Below are 23,495 nucleotides of genomic sequence, written 5' to 3'. Positions count from 1 at the left end.
ATTGGATGTATAATGGTGCTTCAAATCTCTGCTATTTTTTGCATAAATATTAAGTTGTTTGTGGCCCCTGAGCTCACAAAATTTCAAACAATGACCGCTGTTCAGGAGCCATCATATTTAGATTATCGTTTATAGCTTAAAAATTAGACGAATTATTAGAGAAGTATTGCTGCTCACCTCCTGGTTATCTGATAAGCAGGCGTTTACGTAGCAATTATCAATTGATACTGATATGAAGTTAATCAAACGGGATAATTATTTTTTGTTGAGTCAATTTTGGCCGATCGATATATTAATGGTCGAGTTGTGAGTCGTATCATTAACAGCCCGTCAAGCGTAGAATGTCAAACAAAAATTTTTTTCTTAATATCGGTTTTTTTTCTCTCTCTTATCGTAGTTCTAAAGTTCTGTAAACATTCCGCTGATTTCCATCGTTTTTGTTCATTTTTGCTAAAATTTTCGCTGAAAATTTTAAAAGTGTTATTGGTTTTACATTTAAAGATAGCGAAGGGTTGCGCCACTGTTTAATCTTTTTTACTCAGAATAGGGTTGTTTTTACTTCTGCTTCCTATAGGAAAGTGTTCTGCAGTTAAAGTTTTGCCGGCTTTTTGCTAATTTAAGTCGCTATATATTCAAAATGCATCGTTTATTTTTGATATTTTATAATTTTTATTCCAATTATGTAATAAGCTAAAACTTGGGATCAAAGAAGTGTTTTTAAAAAATGCGCAGTGATAGCAAAGATAGTTGTGGCCCGATCGTGGATTTTTAAAATCATAAAGGGGTCGGAACTTAAGTTAGTTTTCATATCCAGGTTCCTTCCAAGAGAGCTTAGCTGAGGCGCAATAAACAAAAGTTTTGTTTTACGAGAAACGCTCATTTTTTCATGGCTCCGATAAAGTGTTATTGTAAATTTTTATTGAATTTTTCTGTTGTCTGCTTTTGTTCTTTTTTAAATCTCATGGCTAAGTTTCGTTAATCATTGTCTAACGGGCTTACTGTCTTTGATGTCTTTTTGAAATCGAATGACATATTCTGAATAAAGAGAATTCAAAATGGCTTTCTATGGAGGTATAAATCATCTTATTCTATGCCTTCTGTTTATAGCTAATAATCTGAATAATTGTTTGTTTTCAGCAGTTCATATCCCTTTTTTATGAAGCAGTCATTTATCTCTTCGGTTGTGAGTATGAGTTATCATAAAAACGTTTAATACTGGTCAATATTTGTGGTTCTGTTGTTTTTTCACGTAGCCTCTTCAGAAAACAGGCTATATTGATATTCAAATGAGGACTAATTGAACATATATAATGTTTTCACTCAACAGCAGATGGTTTTAACGGCTTCAACACTGTTTTTGTAAATTTGTTATGAATTTTTGAGTGTTGCGTGTTTTTGTTATTTTGTTGTCTCGTGAATTGGTCTCGCTAACGACAGGTCACATTGGTTTCATAAGGGGACATGTATCTACCTATTAATTTTTTCAGTTGTCAGCTGGTATGACTTTTGAAGTTTCTGCCTTTTGACGTTTTGTCGACTTGTTACCGAGTCCCATTAAGGAAATATCCCATCTGCTTTGTACTGAACGACAATTTAATTTGTTTAGTTTAGGCTTTATCTGATGATATTTCTCTAATGCGGTAATAGTGGTTTGAATTGATTACGATTTTTTTTTGCTCATACACCAATTGTTTTCGAACAGTGATTTTTTGAAAGTTTCCTATCTTCTCCGTAATTGGTAGAGATTGAATTAAAATTGTGGACGAGTGGTGTCGGAATATTATCTGCAAACGCATATTACTGAGCCTGCTGGCAAAAATGAAAATGGGTTTTTTGTCATTGATATTTTGGTGTTTTGCCCCGAAATCTGATACAACGGTCGTTTGAAAATCAGTTTTCGTTATCTAATTCACTGCTCAGCTCCTGCTTATGTTTTAAAGAGGCGTTTATGCAGTATATATCAATTCATATTGTTGTATAAGGTTTCCTATAGGCAAATTTGTGATCATTATTGAAACAAACAAGTTAACTTTTAATTGCTCTCGAACAAAATCTTTCATCTGAGACTTTGACTTTTCGTACTCAAAACGGGATAAACTGGTACAGCCCTAGGGTAATTAAATGTGTTTTGTGTGGTACTTGCCTCTAAAAATGCGTTTCATCAAAACTTCTAAGGAGGTATAATATGATTTTTGAAAGTCAATTATGGGAAGTATGGATCCCTCTTTTCTTTTGTTCCCGCTCTCCGCCTCACATTAATGTTTATTTTCCCTAGTTTTGCAATATTGTAGCCCCTCTATCATATTATGTGGTTTATTGCTCTAAAAGAAATTATATTAGTGCTGCGGTCTTCGGCTTAGTAGACTCTCAGTATGTGTGTGATTCACTGAAGCTGTTTTGGTGACATAATTTCATGGCGTGCAGGGCGGATGACCCCCTCCAATCCTCACCCCTTCAAATCGTTCCACCCTTAAACAAACGCGTTCGTCCCCCCTCTACCCAGCCGCGTTCCTGCTCACCCCACGCCCCTTCAATTAAGCTAAAGATAACATCCCTAAACCACAGCTAGGTACTGACGAAGCCAACCTCTCGCCGGTCGTTGGCGCAATCGTCCGACGTTAATCGGTTACGTTTTCATCTGCTGTTCAGCTCCTGGTTATTTGATAAGCAGGCGTTTATGCAGCGTATAGTAATTCATATAGGTTTGTTGAACTGGATTCTTTAATGATAAGTTTTGGATCTGATATGAAACAAATTTGATCTTTTTCATTCCCTTTCATCGTAAAGGTACTGATTTAACATAATTTGCTGCTCAGCTCCTGCGCAGTTTGTTTGTTCAGGCGTTTTCGCAGCATAAATTATGCAGCACGCTTGCGTTGTTACAACCAGCTTCAATTTTTGTGCAAACAATGGTTGCCAAGACAGTAGTGATCTTCAAAACTTTTGACTGGAGTTGACAGTTTTCTGGTTTTGAGGTAGATTAGAGTTAAATAGCTTTGGTATGAGCTAAACTGGAAAATGGGATTTGTTTACTGCTCTTCAGTGAGAAGTTTCCGAAATTTAATGGTACATGTGGTTAAATAATTTATCATTTGTAGAGTTTTCTCGAGTTATTTGCTTAGAAGTACTCCATAGTTCCACAGTGTAAGGATGGTGTTTATATTGAGGATAATATAAAAAGCGTAGTTCGAATTCTTGCAGGTGTTTTAATCCTTGTGCTTTTAAAGCATCTCTTACGTACGCACGCGAGAGAGCTGTCTACTGTTTTCCCCGTTTTTACATTGATAAAAGCGTATTCTTCTAATGAACAGCAGCCATGCATTCGCGTATTGTCATTAGCTATTAGAAGCACAGGCAGTGCTGGCTTCATATTAAGCTTATTTATGCAAAGCTGCCATCTTGAAGAGTCTCAAGTGCTTGCTGGAAGGAACTACTCCAAATATGGACCTGAACAGGCAGAGTATGCCTGCTCCCAAATTTACCCATACACCCAGAGGTAAAAACCAGAATCAAGGACCTAGTAATGATTTTGCGCTAAACTCGGAAGACAGCAGTTCGATGCTACGTTTGACAACTGACCAGCAGACGAATAGTGATTCAAAGAAGCATCAAGGTGTGCAACAGAAACAGACATCAAAATCAGTTGAACTGGCAGAGTTGTCCCAGTTCCAATCTGTTCTGAAGCGCCACGATCCTTCCTCAACGCACAAGGGAAATCCAGGGCTCGGAACTTCAGGTACAGGTGGTGTTCATAGGATTCCAAATGCAAGGCAGCAGGGCTCAGAGACAACCCAATCGCTCCCCGACAGTCTATCTGAATTGAAGTTACGTCATCACGAGTCCACCAAGTTGGTGCCATCGTCGGGGGGACAAGGGGGCCTCTTGGGCAGCAATAGGCAACTGTTTCTTCAACCCTTTGGGAACATGATTACTTTGATGTACCGATTTTTGATGCTGTACCCAAAATTGTGCTAATTGGAGTTTCTTTATTGACACTCCTTAAGCAATATTACAAATATGCCTAATTTTAATCTGGCAGTTACTGTGTAGCTAATCTGCTCCCGTTGAAAGATGTGAGGTTTCATACCTGTTTTCGAAACATCTAGAACGGATACTGTTTTACCATCCGTTTTAGAAAAGTATTTGTTGTGACGGTTACCGTCTTTATAGCATTTTTCATTGCCCAGAGATAACGTTTGAAAGTTGGGGAAGAGTACATAATTTTGATCATTCAACAGCCACAGAGGAAAGAAACAGTTGCTTGTAGTAATGCAAATGTAGCAGTGGGAGCAGGATTCCAACTGGGTTCAGCTAGTGGAGGAAGAAGTGACACTCCCATTTCGGGTGTCAATAATACTGCAGCAGTCAGGCTACCATCTCTTCAGAAACAGCCCCAGATCGCTTCTAATAAGGTTAATTTGTGTTATTTTTCGCAGGCCCCTTGTGCTGCTTTTGTGATCACATATATTCACTAAATCATTTCTCTAATATGGCTGTAGGTTCTGAAGCTAATGATTTTTTAATAGCCGCAAAGCGATAGCTGGAGCTATTGTGGGCCTTCTCTTAGTATTTAAGACCCGAAAAGGGTTATTGATTTTCCTGAGGTTTTTTTAATCGGAAGAACTATTTGTACAATGGTGGTTTGACCTAAAAGCGATTTTTTTTAATCATGAGCTGTGTTCAGTATATGACTTTTCGACTTTGAAAGGCGCATGCAGACGACCGTTTAAGCGTTTGGCATTCATCCATTTGGCTCATTTTTTTGTAATTTGGTTTTTGTAGATATAATTTTTTGATCGATGCAGCATTTATATATAACCCTCTAAAATTTGTACCCGTGATTTTGGGAGCATATTAATGTGTTTAAAGTGCAAAATGGGCACCTATCTCAATTTTTTTCAGTTAATTCTTGGCTTCTTTTTATGGATCGCCGAGCGGAGTTTAAATAATCAGTGTATATGTCAACTTCCTTTTGATAATTCATTAATTGGACGCCTCTTTTTAACCTAATGAGGTATTTCTATTTTTTTATGAAATTGTACAAATACTAATCTTTTTGGTTTTAATTACTAGTTTTTTGGTTTTAATAAAGTTTTTGTTACCGCAATATGACGTCAGCAGCACACACCTCTCTCAAAAATGAATTTCGTCACTATGGAAAGGATTTTTGGTTTCTTTAATTCAAGGAAATAAGGTCAACTAAGTCTGTGCTGCTCTAATTGAAGGTTATTTAAGAGCAGCTATCAGAAAATGTTTTCTGGAAATCTGGCAGCTATATTTATTGTCTTGACTTGTTAATGCTGAAGTTATTATAGTTTCGAGCAAAAGGTTTTGCTTGCTGAAATACGTAAATTGAACTTGTAAACCTCCGGATTAATTTTTTCGCCGGTCAAACTCCTGAAGATGATGATTTTTAACATTTTCTTGGACGTTGTGAAAGATATTTTTAACCTGTTTTCATTTGAATTTTTACTTCTTTAAAGAGTAATTTTTAAAAAGAACGAAGTCAGATTTTCATTTTTTTGGCTTTCATCTGAATCTTAAGCTTGTTTCAATTTGCTCTCGAACGAAGTTTGAGGAAATTTTTGTTAGCATGTGCGTCTTTTTGTGCAAACGCTTTGACTTTTCGAGTGACTTTTATCACGCTTGATTTCTGATTTTTTGCGTGATCTATATTACTCTTTCATAATTCTATGCAGCTGAATTGATGGCTGTTTACTACCAAAAATCGAATTAATTCTGTTTCGAAATGTTTTTTTTGCTCTTAGTTGGTTTGTAACCTCTAATAACATAATGTGAAGGTCCTTAATAAAACCAATGTAGAAGCAGCCTACAATAGAATGTAAGGCCAATCTTCAATCGAGCAATTCGCCGACATTAATTGGTTGTATTTGGGGAATGCATTGTTGTTCTTCTTATCGTCTGATCACTGAGACTTATTAATGAGAAGTCCCATTGGTTTTGACTTAGAACTTGTTAACCCCTTTAGTATTTGATAGCTTTTTTGATGTCATGAATTTTTTTAGTATTATCGCCGTTTGTTTTTCTTTGAAATATCATCATTTATTCTGCTTAAAGACAAGTTCCCTGGCTTTCTAAGAGCAATAAATGAGTCTATAGTTTTCAACTTGATATTTTATGGTTTTTGTTACTTGGACACTATTTTTTCAAAAAGTTTTCATTTTATTTTTGCCCTTGATATATTTTGTCTTTTCGTTTAGTCTCATTGGTGACTAACTAATCGATTGCTACTGAGTTATAAGTGAATGTGAATAATCTTTTGAGTTCATAAAAAATGTTTTTATTGGAGACTCTTCAAATAATTTTATTGGAAATTTGAGTTTTCCCGTGTTTGATGTAATTTTTGCTGTCATCTCGTAGTTCCGCGGTTTCTCAAAATTTCGTCTCGCGGTTTCTCAAAATTTCAGTTTTCGTCGGTATTCTGGGATAAAATTTGGATCCTTTTAATTTTTTTATCTACTATATAATTGTTTATTGACTGACAAACCATTTGTTTTTTAAGAATTTTGGTGAATTTCCTAATGTTGCCAGCACTTGTTGTTCTCAATAATTTTGCCGCTTTCTCCATTAGTGGAATTTTTAAAAGATGTTATACGGTTTTTAATGTTGAATGGTTCAAGGTGAAAAAGAATTAGAGTAGTCTGTTTCGTTTTTTGTGTGTGCTCTTCGTGGGTGCGCATTGTAAACAGCTCGTTAATTGGTTTTCATGATTTTGACATCTCATAGTTTTTGAAAGTTTTTTTCAGTTCCTATGTAAACTCACACGATTAGTTGAGTATCTGAGACTGTTGTTGCTGTAAAAATAACGGTAGACAGCTTAATAGTTGATTCAATTCTTTGATTTGTAATTCATTACTTGTACTGCTATGCTTTTTTCCTGCCTCAAACAAAAGCATTTTTTCGCTTTACCTTAATTTGCAGCTTGTTCAACAGTTTGCTCGTTTTTTCTCCCGTAGTTTCGCTTGTCTCTTATTCTGCTCAAGTTGCTTTTAAGCAGCAGTTGCTCTACAAAGCAATCTAAATTGAACAGAGTCAGTATGTAAAAATGAAGAAAATGGAATGGATGAACCCATAAAGACCAGTTTTAGAGGCCCAGTATTTGAACTGTGCTGTAATCTTCCTTGGTATTGATACCAATGCCTGTGTCTTGTCATTACGAAACAGGATTATGTGTAATTAAGAAATACAATCAAAATAGTGCTTGGATTGTATTGGTGCGCTCTCTTTTTTAAGATCTTCACATTTTTTTAGGTCAATGAGAAGTCAATTTAGAGTTGTGATTTTAGCCACGCTGAAGTAGTAAGAGGAGCAAAAAACGTGTAGTTTTGATGCGTAATTATTTTTAAGGCTACCTAAAGTGGTGAGAAATTGGTGTTGGAACAATTTTTCGGTTTTTGAGAGCGAATTTTTCTCAAGTACGCCAATTTGACTTTTTTCAGTGTTTCATCTCTTAAATGCTTTTAATATGATACATATATGTGTTAATTGCGCCTGTTTACAATTGCCTGAATTTATCAATGGGTGGCTATTGCCTATTATGACTTTGGCACTTTGTTGTTATAAAATTTTAGCGAATATTTGACTTTTGTCACATTTAAAAAAAAATTATTTCTGTTACCTTATCACTTAGGATCGTTAATAACGTTTACTTGTTTGAAATTGGGACATAGATAAAGGTAATTTATTTCAAATTATAGCTAGTTGTTTTCATGACTTTGACACTATTTGTTCTCAAAAACTGATAGTGAATTTTTGAGTTATTGCGAGTGTTTGTTGCACTTTGTCTTTTCTTTTAATCACATTAAAGTCAGGTCTCATAGGTTGCTAATGCTGATTATTTTAATTAATTTTGTTTCTTTCCGTTGGAGGCTAGTTATCATTTTGACACAATTGTTTTCAATAATTTTTATCAAATTTTTTTGAGTTTTTGTTCACTTATTTGTCTTCTCTTAGTCTCATTAATGACAGCATGCATCAGTTCTAAGAACGCTTCTTTGTTTACTCGAATTATTTGTTTTAGTCCATAGCTATTGCTTTCTATGACCTATACCGTGCTTTCAAAAAAGTTGTTGTTGAATTTTTCTGATTTCTGTGACTTTTACGTAATTGTTTTCAATGACTATTAGCGACTTTTTGCAAAAATCGGTTATTTTTGCTGTCTGATCATTTTGTCTCGTTTAGGTCAATTTTCATTGCTTGATGGTGATAAATATTTGAACCTCAGCAGTTTCTTGATTTCATAGCAAGCGTTTCTCATTTTTGACACTCTTAAAGTTGATTAAATTAAAGTTGATTTATGTCTTGCAGGATTTCGTTGTTTTTCTTGTACTCTGATCGCTTCATCTACATAATATGAGTTCTCATCGGCCCTCCATTGTGCTGCTATTTTGGTTAACTTAACGACTCCAACTTTGCGCTAACGTTTTGATTGATTGAGATACGGTTTTTTGAAATATTTACGTGAATGTGTGAATCTTGACTTCATTTGTAGTTCTATCGTCCTTTTTTAAGCCATTTGAACTGCCATAAGAACGTACGGCTGCAAAGGAATTTTTTGTCTAAGTTTTCTTCTAATTATTTCTTAAACTTTATAAATTGTGGTTGGGGATTTTGGCATGTAGTTATGTGGTTTTCTTGCTTTTGCAACACTGACTTACAAAAATTTTCCGATTCTTGCCGATTTCCTTAGTTTTTACCTTTCTTTTTTTCTTTCATTGATTCTCATCAGTTTGTTTTTATTGTGAACTCATTCTAAGGATGTGTAGGGTCAATATTTTCTTAGTGTTCGTATTTTTAGAGATTCTTAAAACACTAGATCGTGATAAAACATTATTTTTAATAGCCGCACAGCGATAGCTGGGGCTATTATTGGCCTTCTCTTGGTTTTTTTATTTCGTCGTCATGATTTTTGTTAGACCATATGACGTCACAGCCACTTTTTGTTCATTCGTTCATGCAATTTTAACTGAATTGCATGTGAGACGTCATTTTTCGCTCTTAGTGGAGCGAGTTTTTTTTGTTCATGCGCGTGATTAAATTTTTGGTCACACTTGACTTTTCTCACTCTCAAAAATGACTTCCTCACTTTGAAATTGACTTTTATGTACTTTAATTCAAACAGATAAGGTCAAATTGGTGTGTGTCACTCTAAATGAAGGTTATTTGAGATCAGCTAATAGAGGCAGCAATAAATTATACCGATTTTTGTTCAAAATATAACAGATCAGCCTTCAATGAAAAGACGAATTTTTTTGGTCTGTCTTTTTTACTGTTTTTTTAGACTGCCGATCTACGAATCTATTGCGGCTATTTTCTGGCAATCTGCCAGCTATGTTTGTCATTTCGCGCATATAGAGCCATAGGCTGTGACCCTTAGTTTAACGTTGCTGTAAACATTTTAATTGTCAGGTCATTGGTTAGTACAATTCTTCTGATTGTAATTCAGGACCTGTCCTGTTATGTTTTTTCAATCCCAATCGGGGATATGGGAATCAATGGCGGCTATTTTTCGGCAATCTGCCTTGTATGTTTTGATTAGCCGGTGGAATTGATACGTTATTTTGAAGCATGTTAGCTTGTCCAGTGACTCACCATTGGATTCATTAGCTTTATTTTTTTTCGTGAAATCAATTCGCATCCAATTTTATATATCAGTGTTCTGTTTCAGTATTCACGATATTCTGGAAGCAGTTTGCCCAACGCAGCTCTCAGAAATTGAACAATCAACTCTAGAGAAACAAGAGAAACTATGAAAATGTCAAATATTCATCTTCGTCTTTGGCATGTAACAACATCCAAACAACACTTTTCAGTCCCTTTTGTTTGCCGTTGCATGAATAAATTGTTGCATTTTAGCGGTATATTTTTGTATGTAATTTTTTCCAATTAATTAACGTCTTAGATATTGACTTTATATAAATCATATGGCAGCTCAGCTCCTATGCATTATATGCCGAGGCGTTTACGTTGCCTAAACAGATTAATAAAATTTCACAATTCGATTTAGCTCGTAGTTGAAATTTTAAAACATTTTAGTGGTGTTTATATGTGTTCTTTAAACACATGTAAATAATGTTGACTATTTGTCAAAAACTCAGTACCTTGTACCTCATTAAAATTAATTCCGTTTAAAACAATGATATCGACCCTGAGGTTACTGGATTGATGAGAAACCTCCGCATGCATCTTTGGAGTCACGCGTCTGGTGTCAGTTCACATAATATGATTTACAACGTATCAGTTGATGTTAGAAATCCATTTTCAGATCTTGTAAAGCATGACTTCCAAAATTGCAGTGAAGCCCAGTTTCAAGGGGAAGATTGTGAAGAAGAGGACTAAGAAATTCTTGAGACACCAGAGCGACAGGTACCCTAGGAAACTGCTGACAGGATGGAGGAAGCCAAAAGGAATTGACAACTGTGTCCGAAGGAGGTTCAAGGGAAAGCCCCTGATGCCCAACATTGGATACGGAAGTGATAAGAGGACCAGATTCATGCTGCCGAACAAGTTCTACAAGGTATGTTGCACTTGGTGTCTAAGAGATACCAGAAGACTCTTTTGTTTTGTAAAAGATGACTGAATCTTCAAAAATTTCTTTGATGTGGCCATTCAAAGTTAATAATCATACTCCATAATAATGTTAATCTAAATTGAAATGAGTGCTCTCACCTCTTATTAGGGTATTTATACAAGCCACTATCCGTTTCGAAACTTACACTTTTCACATCAGTCGGTTTGTGAAAGCAGAATTTATTCAAGGCCTTGGGGAGGCAGCGGAACAGATCCTAAAAAAGAACCTGCAATTATATTTGAGATGCATGTTTAGTTGCTGCCTAATGATATTCAAGAGATAATATGATGGTAATAAGTGGGAAGTTCCAAGACTTAAAGCAATGGTAGAAGCCAAGAAAAGTGTTGCAGCTAGAGACGACCAAATCCCACTGAGTTGGGAAATCGGAATGATGTATTGCCATTTATAAACTCTGATATTTAAAATGAACCATGGTTATGACAAGCGAAGACACATTTTAAATTGAACCATTTAACTACTTGTTAATTTTTACTTGAAAATTTGTTTTTATTGAATGAAACAAGAATGATAGAAAAAGGAAATAGAATACCTTGTTTTCGTTTTGTTGTAAATCTGAATTCACGCCTGTTCCTACTCTTTTAGGTTCGAGTGTTCAATGCAAAAGAGCTTGAGCCCCTGATGATGCAGAACCAGAAGTTTGCTGTCCAGATTGCAGCCAGGTGCTCCAAGAAAACAAGGAAGGCAATCGAAGAGAGAGCTCAGCAGATGCAGCTCAAACTTCTCAACTAAATCAAGCCAGCAACACTATCTTTACAGCAAAACTACATCAAATTAAGTCGAAACACGTTTTTGTTTCAATTTTTCGATGAGATTTGATAGAAGTTACTGCATAGTATTTTGTTGTTGAAGAGAATGTTTGGCAGTCAATTGTTTTAACCTCGGTTGAGAATTGAACCCAAGGAATTGAGCGTAATAAATTGCTGTGAAGCTTCAGTTTTGTCACGAATAAGTGCCGATTAAGGACAATACCCAATGTGAACAGACAATAAGCGAGTTTTAATTCAGCTTAACGACTAACAATGTTTGACAAATTTGTGACAAAACGTGTAATTCATTCCATACAGTTTGTCTTAATCATCATAAGAAAAGTACCAGATGCTCTGTCAATTTGAAAAAAAAACCGACTATCTCCGAAAGCTGCTGTGGCAAAATTTTTCCGATGTGGATAATTTTAATAGAGCCAGAATAGTACCGCTAAATGGCACATATTCCAGCAATAACTTCAAGAACGAGAAATCGACATAATTTGGCAAATGAAATATGGTAACCAGAATGCTCGATAATCGCCGAAAGTTTTTTCTCAAACCTGAAATCTAAGCTAGCAAAAATCTTTGCCAAAGCAAAGTTTAGTCGGTAGCAGGTAACAATGAATACAGACAGTTACTATTTTGACCGATATTTTGCCTAACAACAGTGCTGCTAGCAAGTTGACCCAGGTTTTTCAAACAAATGTTTTCATAATTTTGAAAAATAAAATGTTTTCAATTTTGAAAAAATGTTTTATATGTTTTCATAATTTTGAAAAATGTTTTCAAAATTTTTAAAACAATTGTCAGAAATGTTTATAAACAAATGTCTTCATAATTTTGAGCTCAGTAGCTCTGGGTCAACCTGTCATGCTCCATCGAGCAATGTTCTCAACAGCAAAGCTGAAACCGTGTTTGAAAGAATGCCCTGCTCTCGGATCTTGTAAATTTTTGCATCCCAAACATGAGTTAGATTGTTTTGTCGTTTTCTGAGTTCAACCTCAAAAAACGTAACTGATACTTCATAACCGCGAAGCGATAGTGAAGTGAAGCTATTATTGGGAAAATAGTGGTTTTTTACAATTCAAAGAAATTGAATTTTATTGGGGCGCTGTCTTTTTAAGATCTGCTCACACGTTTTCATGATTTTATAACATCAAATTTGGCGTCAACCAAGCAGTAACTCTAGAAGACATTGTATCTCTGGCTACATCTGTTGAAAAACAGACAACCACGGTTCGGTCGTTATTCCCAATTAATTCAGTTCTTATCAAAAGTACTGCGTATTGCCGCATACATTCTCCGACTTTTGCCGAAACATGCTGGCTACCGTAACCTCGATGGTAACATTACTGAGCTTGACAAAGCCGAGCGTCATCTCCAGTACTTGGTGCAGGGAGAGTCTTTTGAAACCGAAAGGAAGGATCTTGACAATAAATCTGTTAAACCGAGCAGCCGAATTGCTCCACATTCACCATTCCTTAGTCCAAAAGAACTAAATTGTTCCTCGGGCTGCATCAAGAGGTTAATGAAAGCTGGGCTTGAAGTAAAGTACCCAATCATCTTAGATGCACGTCACCCGTTTGTGAAATTGTTAATATCCATTTAAAGCATTACCATCAGGGCGTTGAGTACCTAAGATCAATTGTGCAGGAACACTATACAGTACTAAAACAAAGATCATCTTAGCATTCCATCAAAACACACCGTCTCAGATACCGAGAACTCCAAGATGCAACTATGCAACCAAGCATGTCGGACTCACCTGAGAAGAGACTTGCTTACCAGTCTCTTCCCTTCCGGTGTTGACTACTTTGGGCCGTTCTATGTTAATGTACTCCGTACTACTGAGAAAAGGTGCAGATTCCTCTTCACCTGTCTTACTACTCGCGCAGTCCATGCTGAGATAAATACATCAATGGACACCAGTTATTGTGTTATGGAAGTTGAGCGGTTTGTGTCACGTAGAGGGGTACAGCTGCCATGATTTGGTCGGACAATGGCACTATTTTCATTGGAGCGGCGAAAGAACTCCGGGAAAGTATTGAAAAGTGCAACGTTGTCAACATTGCTGCTCGGTTTGCTCACAAAATTATAGAGTGGAGGTTCAATCCACCCATCGCGCCACATCAGGTTGGTACCAGGGAGAGGTTGGTACGCATCTTCAAGTGCGTGTTGTATATTATTTATGGCACCAGTCGCTTCACGTATGAGGTGCGGCATACTACCTTTTGTCTAGTTGAGCACGCTCTCAATTCACGTCCTTTAACACCCGTAAGCGCTGATCCGTGAGATTTGAACGCTATAACGTCTCTTGTCGGCAATAATGAATTTGACCATCGTAAACGTTACGCCAGTGCTCAATCGTACGCTAACGCTATTTGGTCCCGTTGGATCAGAGAGTACGTACCGCCGCTGAATCGATGCTCTAAGTGGTCGACAACCTTTCGAGAAACACCTTAAGACCGGTGACTTGGTTTGGATAGTTAAGGAAACCAACTCTAAGGGTTTCTACCCACCGCTCGGATTGTGGAACTCCGTTATGGCACCGATAGCGTTGCACGCTCCTTTCGTCTTACGTACGCCGACCAGTTCGCTCGTCTGTCCGCTTGTAAAACTTGTACCAGTTTTCGCAACATCGGGGCCGGAGGATGTTACTAAGTAAATAAGCGCAGTTGCGATCGTGCGAAGATTGTTAAAATATCTCTACTTGACTCGCAATCGTACAACGATTGTTGAATGTCTAAATTTGAAATTGAATTCGTTTGACGATTGTTACTGCGTCAATGAAATGAACAATCTTAGCTGCACGAAAAGTTTCAAAACGCATAAAATCCCTTCTAATGTAGTTCGTTTTACCTAACTTTAAGTAAATATAACCACGATATGTACAGATTAAGGTGGTTTTCGGCTTGATATTTTTAGGGTATCTAGACAATTGCTGACTGAATACGAACCGATTTTGACGTCAATAACATCAGACAAAAACCTGTAAAGGAGCATCAAAAACCTTGCCTTCTACGTTTCACTTTGGTTAATTTGGACGTTAATACTTCGTAGGTTGCTTTGTAATTAGACAGTTGCTATCACGTTGCCTTATAATAACACGTTTGCATACACTTTGCTTATACGTACTGTTGGAAAGACGTTGCTTTCTATTTTGTTATCTCGAAGCCTATTAACGAATTCACGTTTGATCGTCTTATCAGAGTTACAGGCGGTCTCTATACTCGAACCAAACAGCATTTACTCATGGATTGTTGCTTAAGCGTCTCAAGTTCCATGTTTACACCTATTTCTAGAACATGTCGTAGATCAACTGGTCTTCAGAGTAACTCCGGGAGTTTCATTTTCTACATTTGATTTTTGTTTCTTTTGCGAACCAAGATCACCATTTTTACTTAAATTTTTCTTGGAATTGTTGAACAGATTCACCCTTAGCTTATTTTGTATTCAAAGAGGCATAGTGATCAAAAGTGATGTCAGGGTCTCGATTGCATGCATCTTACCTGATTTCCGAAAGTGCACTACAGGTGCACTTACGGAAATCAGGTAAGATGCATACATTCGAGTTGATTTAATTCGTAGTGCGGATTCTTACCATTAAAAGCTCCACGTCCTTTCATCCCGATGCTGCGGAATAAAGTGGCTACCGTCTTCCGATCGGCTGTTTGCCGTGGTTTATCGCCAAATAAAATTTTGAATTCGATAAAGTCCTGCCATTTCTGTTTTGTTTTTTTTTCCGTTTTCCTTCGCGTTCAAAGTGGGCAAGTGAATCAAGGTGAATTTAGATGGGTTTGAGACGGGTTCGGGTGGCAATTGCGGCTGATCAGTTTGAGGTCCAAAAAAGTATCCAAGGAAATATATTCTTTCACGAGAACAGCACGTTTGAACTGTGTTTGCCAATTTTCCCAAGGAAAAGGAGGATATGGTCTATGCTTGTCCAAAAAAGAGTCCAATTCGTGTGCTAGTCCTTTAGCTGATTGAGCCATGTTGTACTGAAATTGAAGCAATGTCGTTTGCTAGGTGAAATCATTTCCAAAAGGAATGAGATTTTGCTGAGCAAAATCGCAACTCAAACTGCTGTTTTGAATTGGAAACGCTGAGCGTAATTAAAAGGTAAATGGTGCAAGAAGCGAATTAAAGATGAAATCCGAAAAGGAACATGAGCAAAAGTAAAGTTCTTTGCTAAGCGAGAAACTGAACAATCAAAGAGCGAATTAAGGGAAGCAAATGCATCAACCTAATGTGAACAATAGGACTTGATCGTTGAATTGACTTACTCAAAAAAACCCAAAAAACTAAATTTACTGCACCTATTATTATAGGATAACAATTATGATCCTGGCAATACTCAGGGTTTGCATTTTTCACCTTTGTTTGTTCAGTATCTGTTTCTTCTCTTCTCTGTCTTTTGGACTCCGTTATACAATTAGAAAAGCTTAAATATATTACAATTGTTCCGTGACTAATCTTGTTTTAGATAATAACTTAGAGGACACCTCAATTACAATCTGTGTTGTTTTCAACTAAAACACAAATCTTCTCCCAGACACTTTAGAAAACTATAATACCAAAAGTTTGTACGCTGCACGTCAGAGACGATGTGTCAGAAATCTGCAGCTTACACTGCTGGCTCAACTCTAGGATTCGTTTTTTTTCGCGGACAAAATTTCAAGCAATTTTTGTAACCTTGTTTGTCTTTCTTATGCAAAGTTTTTTATTCGAATTTTGTTTAAAAACTTCCTTTTTGCTCGCTTGATTGATAAAATTATGAAGTTACTTTTTCACTTATGACTCCTTGATATTTGGGTTTCATAAATTTCTCTCGTCAGAAAATTGTAAGCAAGGGTTTTAAATGCGCGCATGCACGAAAAGCTATACGACCGGTAAAGCTAAGAGATTATAAACTTAGACTTGATTCGGGATACCTTGGAGGGAACCAATTCCAGGTAGCAATTTTGTGCGAGAGCAATTCGTCTGAAATTAGTTGCTTTATGATTAATTAAAAAATTTTCGAGGATAAAAAGGACTGTTGACCGGGTACGCGAAGAGGGAGAAATATTTTACAAAACAGCATGACGAGTGCTGGTCTACAATAAAAATGATTTTTCATTGACTAAACAAAAAACCCAGATCTAGAAGGGATCGGGAAAACCATTTAGAGAAATATGCGATCCAAGAACTCAAGAAAACAGAAAAAAGCCGCAATAAAATTGCCTCAGAACGAAAAATCCATGTCAGAAATCATTTTTTTTAAATACCGTTATATCACGAAACTTTAAAATTAGAATGAAAAAAATATCTCGCCGCAAAACACTCGATTCACTGTTTGGGCCTGACAAAAATCACAACTCCAAAAATCATGAAAATGCTTGTTCAGATCCTAAAAAAAAATTGAATCTTTAAAAAAAGAATTAAATCTTTGAATTGTAACAAAATCATCCCCAGACTGAATTTTTTGCCGCGAATTACGAAACTAGGCTTCCCTTTTTTGCTAACATTTTTTTGTTTCGTCACATCAATCGAGTTTTGCTTTTTCATTTTTTTCATATAACTAAACATATTATGACCAATTGTGGCCATTAGACAGGTCCTTTATTCTGCTCATTAATATAAAACTCTAGAAGTTTGTGAAAAAAAACAAACTTAGTTACATTTGCACGCGTCCGACTTTAGTATATATTTAAGTAAAAATTTTTGAGAACAAAACTTGGATAAAAGAACATTTAAACAGATACGCTGACAGAAAATAAATTGCAAATGAATTCATTCCGCAAATTGAATCTTTTGCCCACGAATTAAGAAACTAAGCGCTTGTTTCTTGATGACGGAAGCCTTTTTTTTGTCACAACATTCCAGCTTTTGCTTCTCTTGACTTTGTTTTCTCCTTTAACAAAACATCTTTGGCAAATGTGGCCATTGGACAGCGGCTTTAGTCTGCCCCGAATAACAAAAGACTCCAAAAAATAGTAAAAAAAACAAACTTAGTGTTACGCACTGACTTTTAACGTCTCTCTAGTGGTTTTTTGAGGATAATATTTGAAGCAAATAGTGTTCATAATTATCATTTTACAAGTACTTATTTTGGTGTTTCACAGTTCAATTTTTAGCCGATATATTTTGAATAAAATTAGCTAGTAATAGCATTTTATTGAGCGGCTCGAATGCGTGGTCAATCCACTAATTTGCCCCCTTGTATTTTCAAAGCTTTAGCCTGTTGCAATTAGCTCTAAGGAAGACTCTTTTACTTAGTATATTATAAAGATTTTTCGATTTCAATCTTTAATTATTTTAGCGAAATTAAATGACACTATTCAGAGATAAGTTACGGAAGTTTTGGTTAAGTTCTAAAAGATTGTTGTCAACTGATCGTCAGGCTGGTTCTCCGGTGTTCTGGTGGTCGCCGTTCTGCAGGGCTGTATCTTGAGCTGTATTGGTATTTCGCAAATATTTACTGATCTACAAGTTGGACAATTTCTGGCTTTTGTACGTTTCTTGATGTTTGTTAAGTACATATACAATTTCCGTATTAGCACCTACTTTATCAGAATAATTACTTCACCAAGTACATAGTTGCTCATGATGTTATTTACCAAATATGCGAATTCATCGTCAGCGAACTGAAAAAATTAATTTTTGAGGCTTTTAGGCACTTAATATGATTTTCAGTAAACTGTCAGTCTGCGGTTGTTTTTAGTAAACATAAACAAATAAAGGGTTACAGGCCTAGATGGAAATACTGGCTATAAATGGCCTTCAGATCTATCTGAATATGAACCAGATTATAGCACTTATCAAGGATTTTTATAGGAAAAACATCACGTAACTATGAGGCACGAAATAGGGGCGTGACACAACCGGACTTTATGAAAATTTTCCATGAAAATTTTGAGAATCAAATGGGTTTTACAATTTTTCTATGAAACATATAATCTGTACGAACATAAGCATATACACAATTTTTTGTTGGTGCCACTCAATTTATGTTTTCTTAGAAAAGAGTTTCGAAGGAAAGCATTAAAGTTAAAGATATTTAAAAGTTTAAAAGAAAAAAGTTTAAGTTAAGACAAATTGAGATAAAGGAAAAAATGAACAAAGTTTAGGCAAGAACCAAGGCTGTTAAGGAACATTTAAGAGGTTAAGAAGCGCTAATGCAGAATGGTGAGTGCGAACATAAGTTAAAGTTAAGGTCGAGAGAAGGCATTGAGATTAGCACTGAAAATAAGAACGTTTATTTCACCGAAATAGGGCTCTAAACTTTGAATGAAATGGAAGAAATGTACTGTCTGTAAGAGTGGTTAATTTTCGTGGTTTGAATCGCTAGTTTGATTATTTAAAGCACTGATGAATAGAATTCAATGATTGAAGGGATAATTAATCGGTTAAAAGATTAAAACTTGTCGAACTTATTAAGACTTTCAAGAACTCAAAGCATACTTTCCTCTCAGGGTGAAGCTCTGTTGTTCAGTACGTCTTCTGTATCGAATGGTTCAATTGTATTGAGTTACATGGTGGAGGTAGCTGGCATTGAATGGCGTCGATGATTCTTCTGGTGATATAACTGTTGGAGATTTCTTGAGTTGTTTTCTGAGATTTGCTTTCAGATGTTTTGCTACGGAAAATACTGGGTTGAGCGGTACACTTGTTTCATTAAACTTCGTGAAAATTGGCACCATTCGTCGTACAAAGGCTACATTATGGTATAAATACATGCAGAGGATTTGTAAGGCTATGTTTCCAATAAAGACAATGATTGTTAATGAGAGAGAAAGCTTGATTGGTACGTAAGATTTAAGTTTGCCGGTTAAAGCTGGCTTAAATGATTTCATTTCGGTGGAAAATGGCTTTGCTATGTCGTGTAGTGATTTGGGTTGATGACTTTTTGATTGTATAAATGAATTAGAGTTTTAACTTTCTTCAGTAAATCAAGATTTGCATCAGTGCTTGTTTCATGTTTCGGTAGTTCGTTGATATTGAGTACTGAATCAATTAATTGTGCAAGTAGATCAGGAAATTTAACATTTATCCCTTTTGCTGGGAGGTACTGACAACTTTGTAAATCAGCTCTAATTTTAATGTGGTCACTGAACATTGTGTGTCCACATTTTAATGTGATTAAAGAGATGTTACAACCTTTATGAGGAAAGTTGGTTTGTCGGCCACTCTCGTCCGTACCAATCTCACTAAGGGTAAAATCGCTTGAAGCTGCTGCTAGTAGCCAAATTCCGTATCCATGGTTCTGTGCTCGTTCTGGATTAGGTAACACTACCTTTTTGTGTCACATACTTTTATTGCTGTAATGGCATGATAAAACTTGAGGGTTGCTAGACACAGGGAGAACCCAAGATGGGTTTCCATCGTCTCGTGACATATTCGATATTGTGGCGATCTAAGGCAGTTGTCATACTGAGATCTAAGGCAGTTGTCATATTGAGATCTCGTCAGTACTGTTGTTTCCATCTGACCTTCTGAGATTGCTAGGTATTCCCCCTCAATTGCCCATTGTAAGGATTCAATTGAGTCCTTCTGGGGCATAGGGATTACGTTTGCACGATAAACTTCAAACACTGTCTGGCTAGAGGCTAAGGGAATGGCTAATGTCAGTAAAGGTCCTGCTTCTACTGTTGAAATCTCTTGTACAAGTTTCGCATCGTAATGTGAAAGTATTTCAGTCATGGGTATTGCCAAAGTTAGACGATCTGGGGCGTAATTTCGGCTATCATGGACTGCATCAAGGATCTTTATCAAAGATTTACGCGGTACTAAAGAGATTGGAAGTCTTTTATCAAGTAAAGTTGGAATAGCATTGATAACATTAATTCTAGATGAGTATAAGGCTGCTCGATAACTTTTTGTGTCTGCATAAAGGGTAAGAAGTAATGAAGCTGCTGTGTCGAAATTGAAGTGAAGTTGTTGTTGCAATGCTTGCATTTCCATACAGATTGCTTTTCCGTTCGAGTTATGATCTACAATTATTGCAAATTGTTCCTGAACTAGTTTCTACTTTATGTTCTGGTTTTCTTGCATTTCGTTTTGAACTTTGTGAACGTTTGCAAGTTCGTCAGCAACTAGAAAGAATTTCTCAACTGTTTGGGCGCGGATTTCCATGACGAGGTTGTTAAGACTATTAAAACTGTTGGCTAATCTATCGATGTCTTCGGCGTTTTGAGACGTTCGTTTGCAAGAGCCGAAAGTTCCTGTAATTTCACCGCATCCTCCGCTGCTCATAGCGATTCCGGGGCCAAAGCGTCCAATTCCGGCGACTGCTGTTGCTATCGCGGGGGAAGCGGCTCTCTTTTGTCGATTTCTGGGGTCTTCTTCGACTCTAGTAAGGAATTTTTCAGTCTCACTCCTCAGTTTGTAGACTTCAATTTCTGCTTCAATTGTTTCGTTAAGGATCTTCATGTAAAGCCAATCAACATTGAACACATCTGTTTGGTTTTTGTATGTGGTATTGTATGTAGTATTGTAAAACGCTTATTGACTAACCCATTTTGTCGAGAGTTCATGAAGTAGAGTCACTACTTGAGGTCGTACTGTAAAGTTATAGCGGGGAAACGGAACTAAAAACTCGGCATTAATGAATATGTAACTTTTTCGTGTTTCAATAATGACAACTGTGATTCAGGACAATTTTCTGCTGATGTGGCTTTTCAAGGTGTTAAACTGGTTTCTATTTAGCTTTCCGGTGTTTATTTGCTCATTTTTTCAATCTACTCAGGCTTCTAGTTCTAATTTTCTCAATTTGGCACTCGTTTATGTGGTATTTATTTGTTTCAGGTGTACTCTGGTTTTAGGTCAGGTGTGTTGATGTGTGTATTTATTGATATTACTACTAAATATGGTGTATTAACATGTTGTAGTGTAGTTGTTTGATTGAATTGTAGGTGTAAGGCCATTGAGATTGTGGTTGGGGGGTTGAATTTTTTAGAGTTTTCTCAGATTATTTTGCGCACAAGATTGCACCATGTGCTTTAATATTACCGTATCAAACCTTAATATTGGATGTTGTGTAAATGGGACCTGATATGTTGGAAGGAACGCTGTTCATTGGTCTACACTAGTACATCCCAATTGTAATATGGCAGCAGTAGATTATATTGTTATTGACAGTGGGAGTGGTGGTGGAACTGAGTGGTGGATTATTATTATATTAGTTAGTATTCATCATATTATTATCATTAGTATATGTGCTGTTGGGAGTGTGGGCAAATAGAAGAAAGAAGAGGAGGGAAGTGAAGGAAGCGGAGGGAGCTGTCGGGGAAGATGCGGTTTAACTTATAATTTAATATTACTGTATTTAATTATATTAATAGTGGTATAATTATGTAATATTTTTATGACTGTATAAGAGACTATTTAAACTGATTTTAGTATTGTAGTTTTAGATGCAATATTGGCTGGTGCTACTAATATATCTCTCACATGGTGTTAGTAATATGGTAGTAATTAGTATATAAATAACTTCGTTTTTGGAGAGAAATGAGGGCATAAGTAGGGGATAAAGGGAGAAGTAGTGAATGATTAACTGGTAAATTAATGTCAGTGAAAGAAGTGGAGGTTTGTTCATGTCTTTGTTGTTTTATTTGGTGTGTGTGTGGGTTGACAATTAGTGCCTTAGTGGTGCTCTGGGACAAGGGGTACCAATTAGAAGAGACTAGTACTGGTTCAGTTGTATTCTTCATAGAGTTTTTCAGTGATATTTTTTAATTATGACAATTATGCTTGGTTTTCACTGGTGCATCGATTAATTGTGATGCACGTGAGCATGTGGTAATATTTTTAATGTGGCAGTATGTAGATATATGATGACATATTTGTGAGAGTGCAAGAATGGTGATATATTGACTTTTTTTCATATTTGAGCATTTACTTTACTTTACTTGTGAAATACTGGTTATGAGCTGATTTTAAGGGTTTTAGACACTTGCTCTGGTTGCTAGTAACAGATGTGTGTGATATGAACTGGTTTGGAAGAGTATTTGGTACTAATTTTTACATGTATTTTTTTCGTAATTTTGGTCATTTTTCCGCATCAATACAGGTGGTACATATATGTGAATTTTTCTTTTGGGCAAATTTTTTGGCTTTTCGCACTCGGTAGACACCAGGGGGTAACAACTAATCTATAAATTCAGATTTTGGAAATTTTTTTGATCAACTTTTTTATTCATGTATGAGAAGTCGAAAAATGCGAATCTTTGGGCTGTGCGCCGTCACGCGATTTTTAAATTGCTCCAATCGGGCTCAAAATTTGCAGATCACTTCAACGGCTAAAAAAACCCCGCAGCACAAAAACTTGGCGTAAATTCTGCGTTTTTTGCGACTTTTTGATTTTTTTCGTGATCTGAACCTGGCTATTTTTGAATCATCAAATTTGGAGTTGAATAAGTCATCACTGTTCATATAATATCGATACTGGATGGTTAAATGGTACTGTCTGTGCCTGGTACTATTTACTGATTTATACTGTTTGGAATAATTTATCGGGTCAGAACATTAATTTTTGAGGCCAAAAGGCTAATTTTTAGGCATGATTTTTCCACTAATCGAGCTTTTTCAAGACGTGTGGCGGTCTGACGATGCTCTAGTGGCCTAAATCAGGTGCTATCAGCTATTAATTGTATCGGTAGCTATCGGGAGTAGCGTTTTTGTAGCTTTGGAGATAATTAACAAGTAATTTGTTCCAGTTTTTCTGAAAAATTTGCTTGATTTTTGCATATGGTACGCCATGTTTGGTGCATAAATTAACATAGGTTGACGATGATTATCTTTTAACAACAATTGAGATTTATACTTTTGACTACTATGTGGCAGCTATTGGTGCGGTTTGCTGCATGATTTATGGTAATTATGTTGAGTTTTTTACTTTTGAATTTTGGACTGAATTTGATGAGATAAGTGCAGATTCCGATTTTTTCACTTTTTTCAACATTTATGCATTTCGGTGTAATTGTATGAGTTTATTACGCTGGGACTACTACTAGAGAGACTGAAAATTGGATATGAGCTCATAAATCGTCTATTTGGTACTGTTTTCTGGTCTAAATCTGGCGCTATTTTGGCTAAATTGAGAAGAGTTTGGTAGGCTTCAATTTTTTGCTATTATGTAAACAGTATTTTAATCAATTTTC

The 23,495-nt window shown here is 36.2% G+C and overlaps 2 protein-coding genes across 2 annotated transcripts; both read left to right on the top strand.

The window, feature by feature from the left end:
- The first annotated feature begins 104 nt into the window (after positions 1 to 104).
- On the top strand, positions 105 to 9,929 carry LOC142336235 (uncharacterized). Its single transcript, XM_075384913.1, has 3 exons — positions 105 to 3,896; positions 4,268 to 4,412; positions 9,689 to 9,929. Exons 1-3 carry the CDS (start codon positions 3,442 to 3,444, stop codon positions 9,737 to 9,739), a joined length of 651 nt encoding a protein of 216 aa, XP_075241028.1. The 5' UTR covers positions 105 to 3,441; the 3' UTR covers positions 9,740 to 9,929.
- Positions 9,930 to 10,274: 345 nt separating this feature from the next.
- Positions 10,275 to 11,479, top strand: LOC142337083 (large ribosomal subunit protein eL32-like). Its single transcript, XM_075386153.1, has 2 exons — positions 10,275 to 10,537; positions 11,195 to 11,479. The coding sequence occupies exons 1-2, from the start codon at positions 10,298 to 10,300 to the stop codon at positions 11,339 to 11,341; spliced, it is 387 nt and encodes a 128-aa protein (XP_075242268.1). The 5' UTR covers positions 10,275 to 10,297; the 3' UTR covers positions 11,342 to 11,479.
- Positions 11,480 to 23,495: the final 12,016 nt, after the last annotated feature.

This window comes from Convolutriloba macropyga, chromosome 3, assembly GCF_964194025.1.
Source record: "Convolutriloba macropyga chromosome 3, txConMacr16.3, whole genome shotgun sequence".
NCBI lineage: Eukaryota > Metazoa > Xenacoelomorpha > Acoela > Convolutidae > Convolutriloba > Convolutriloba macropyga.
Note: the sequence above shows the minus strand (reverse complement) of the source record. Positions and strands in the feature narration are given on the sequence as shown.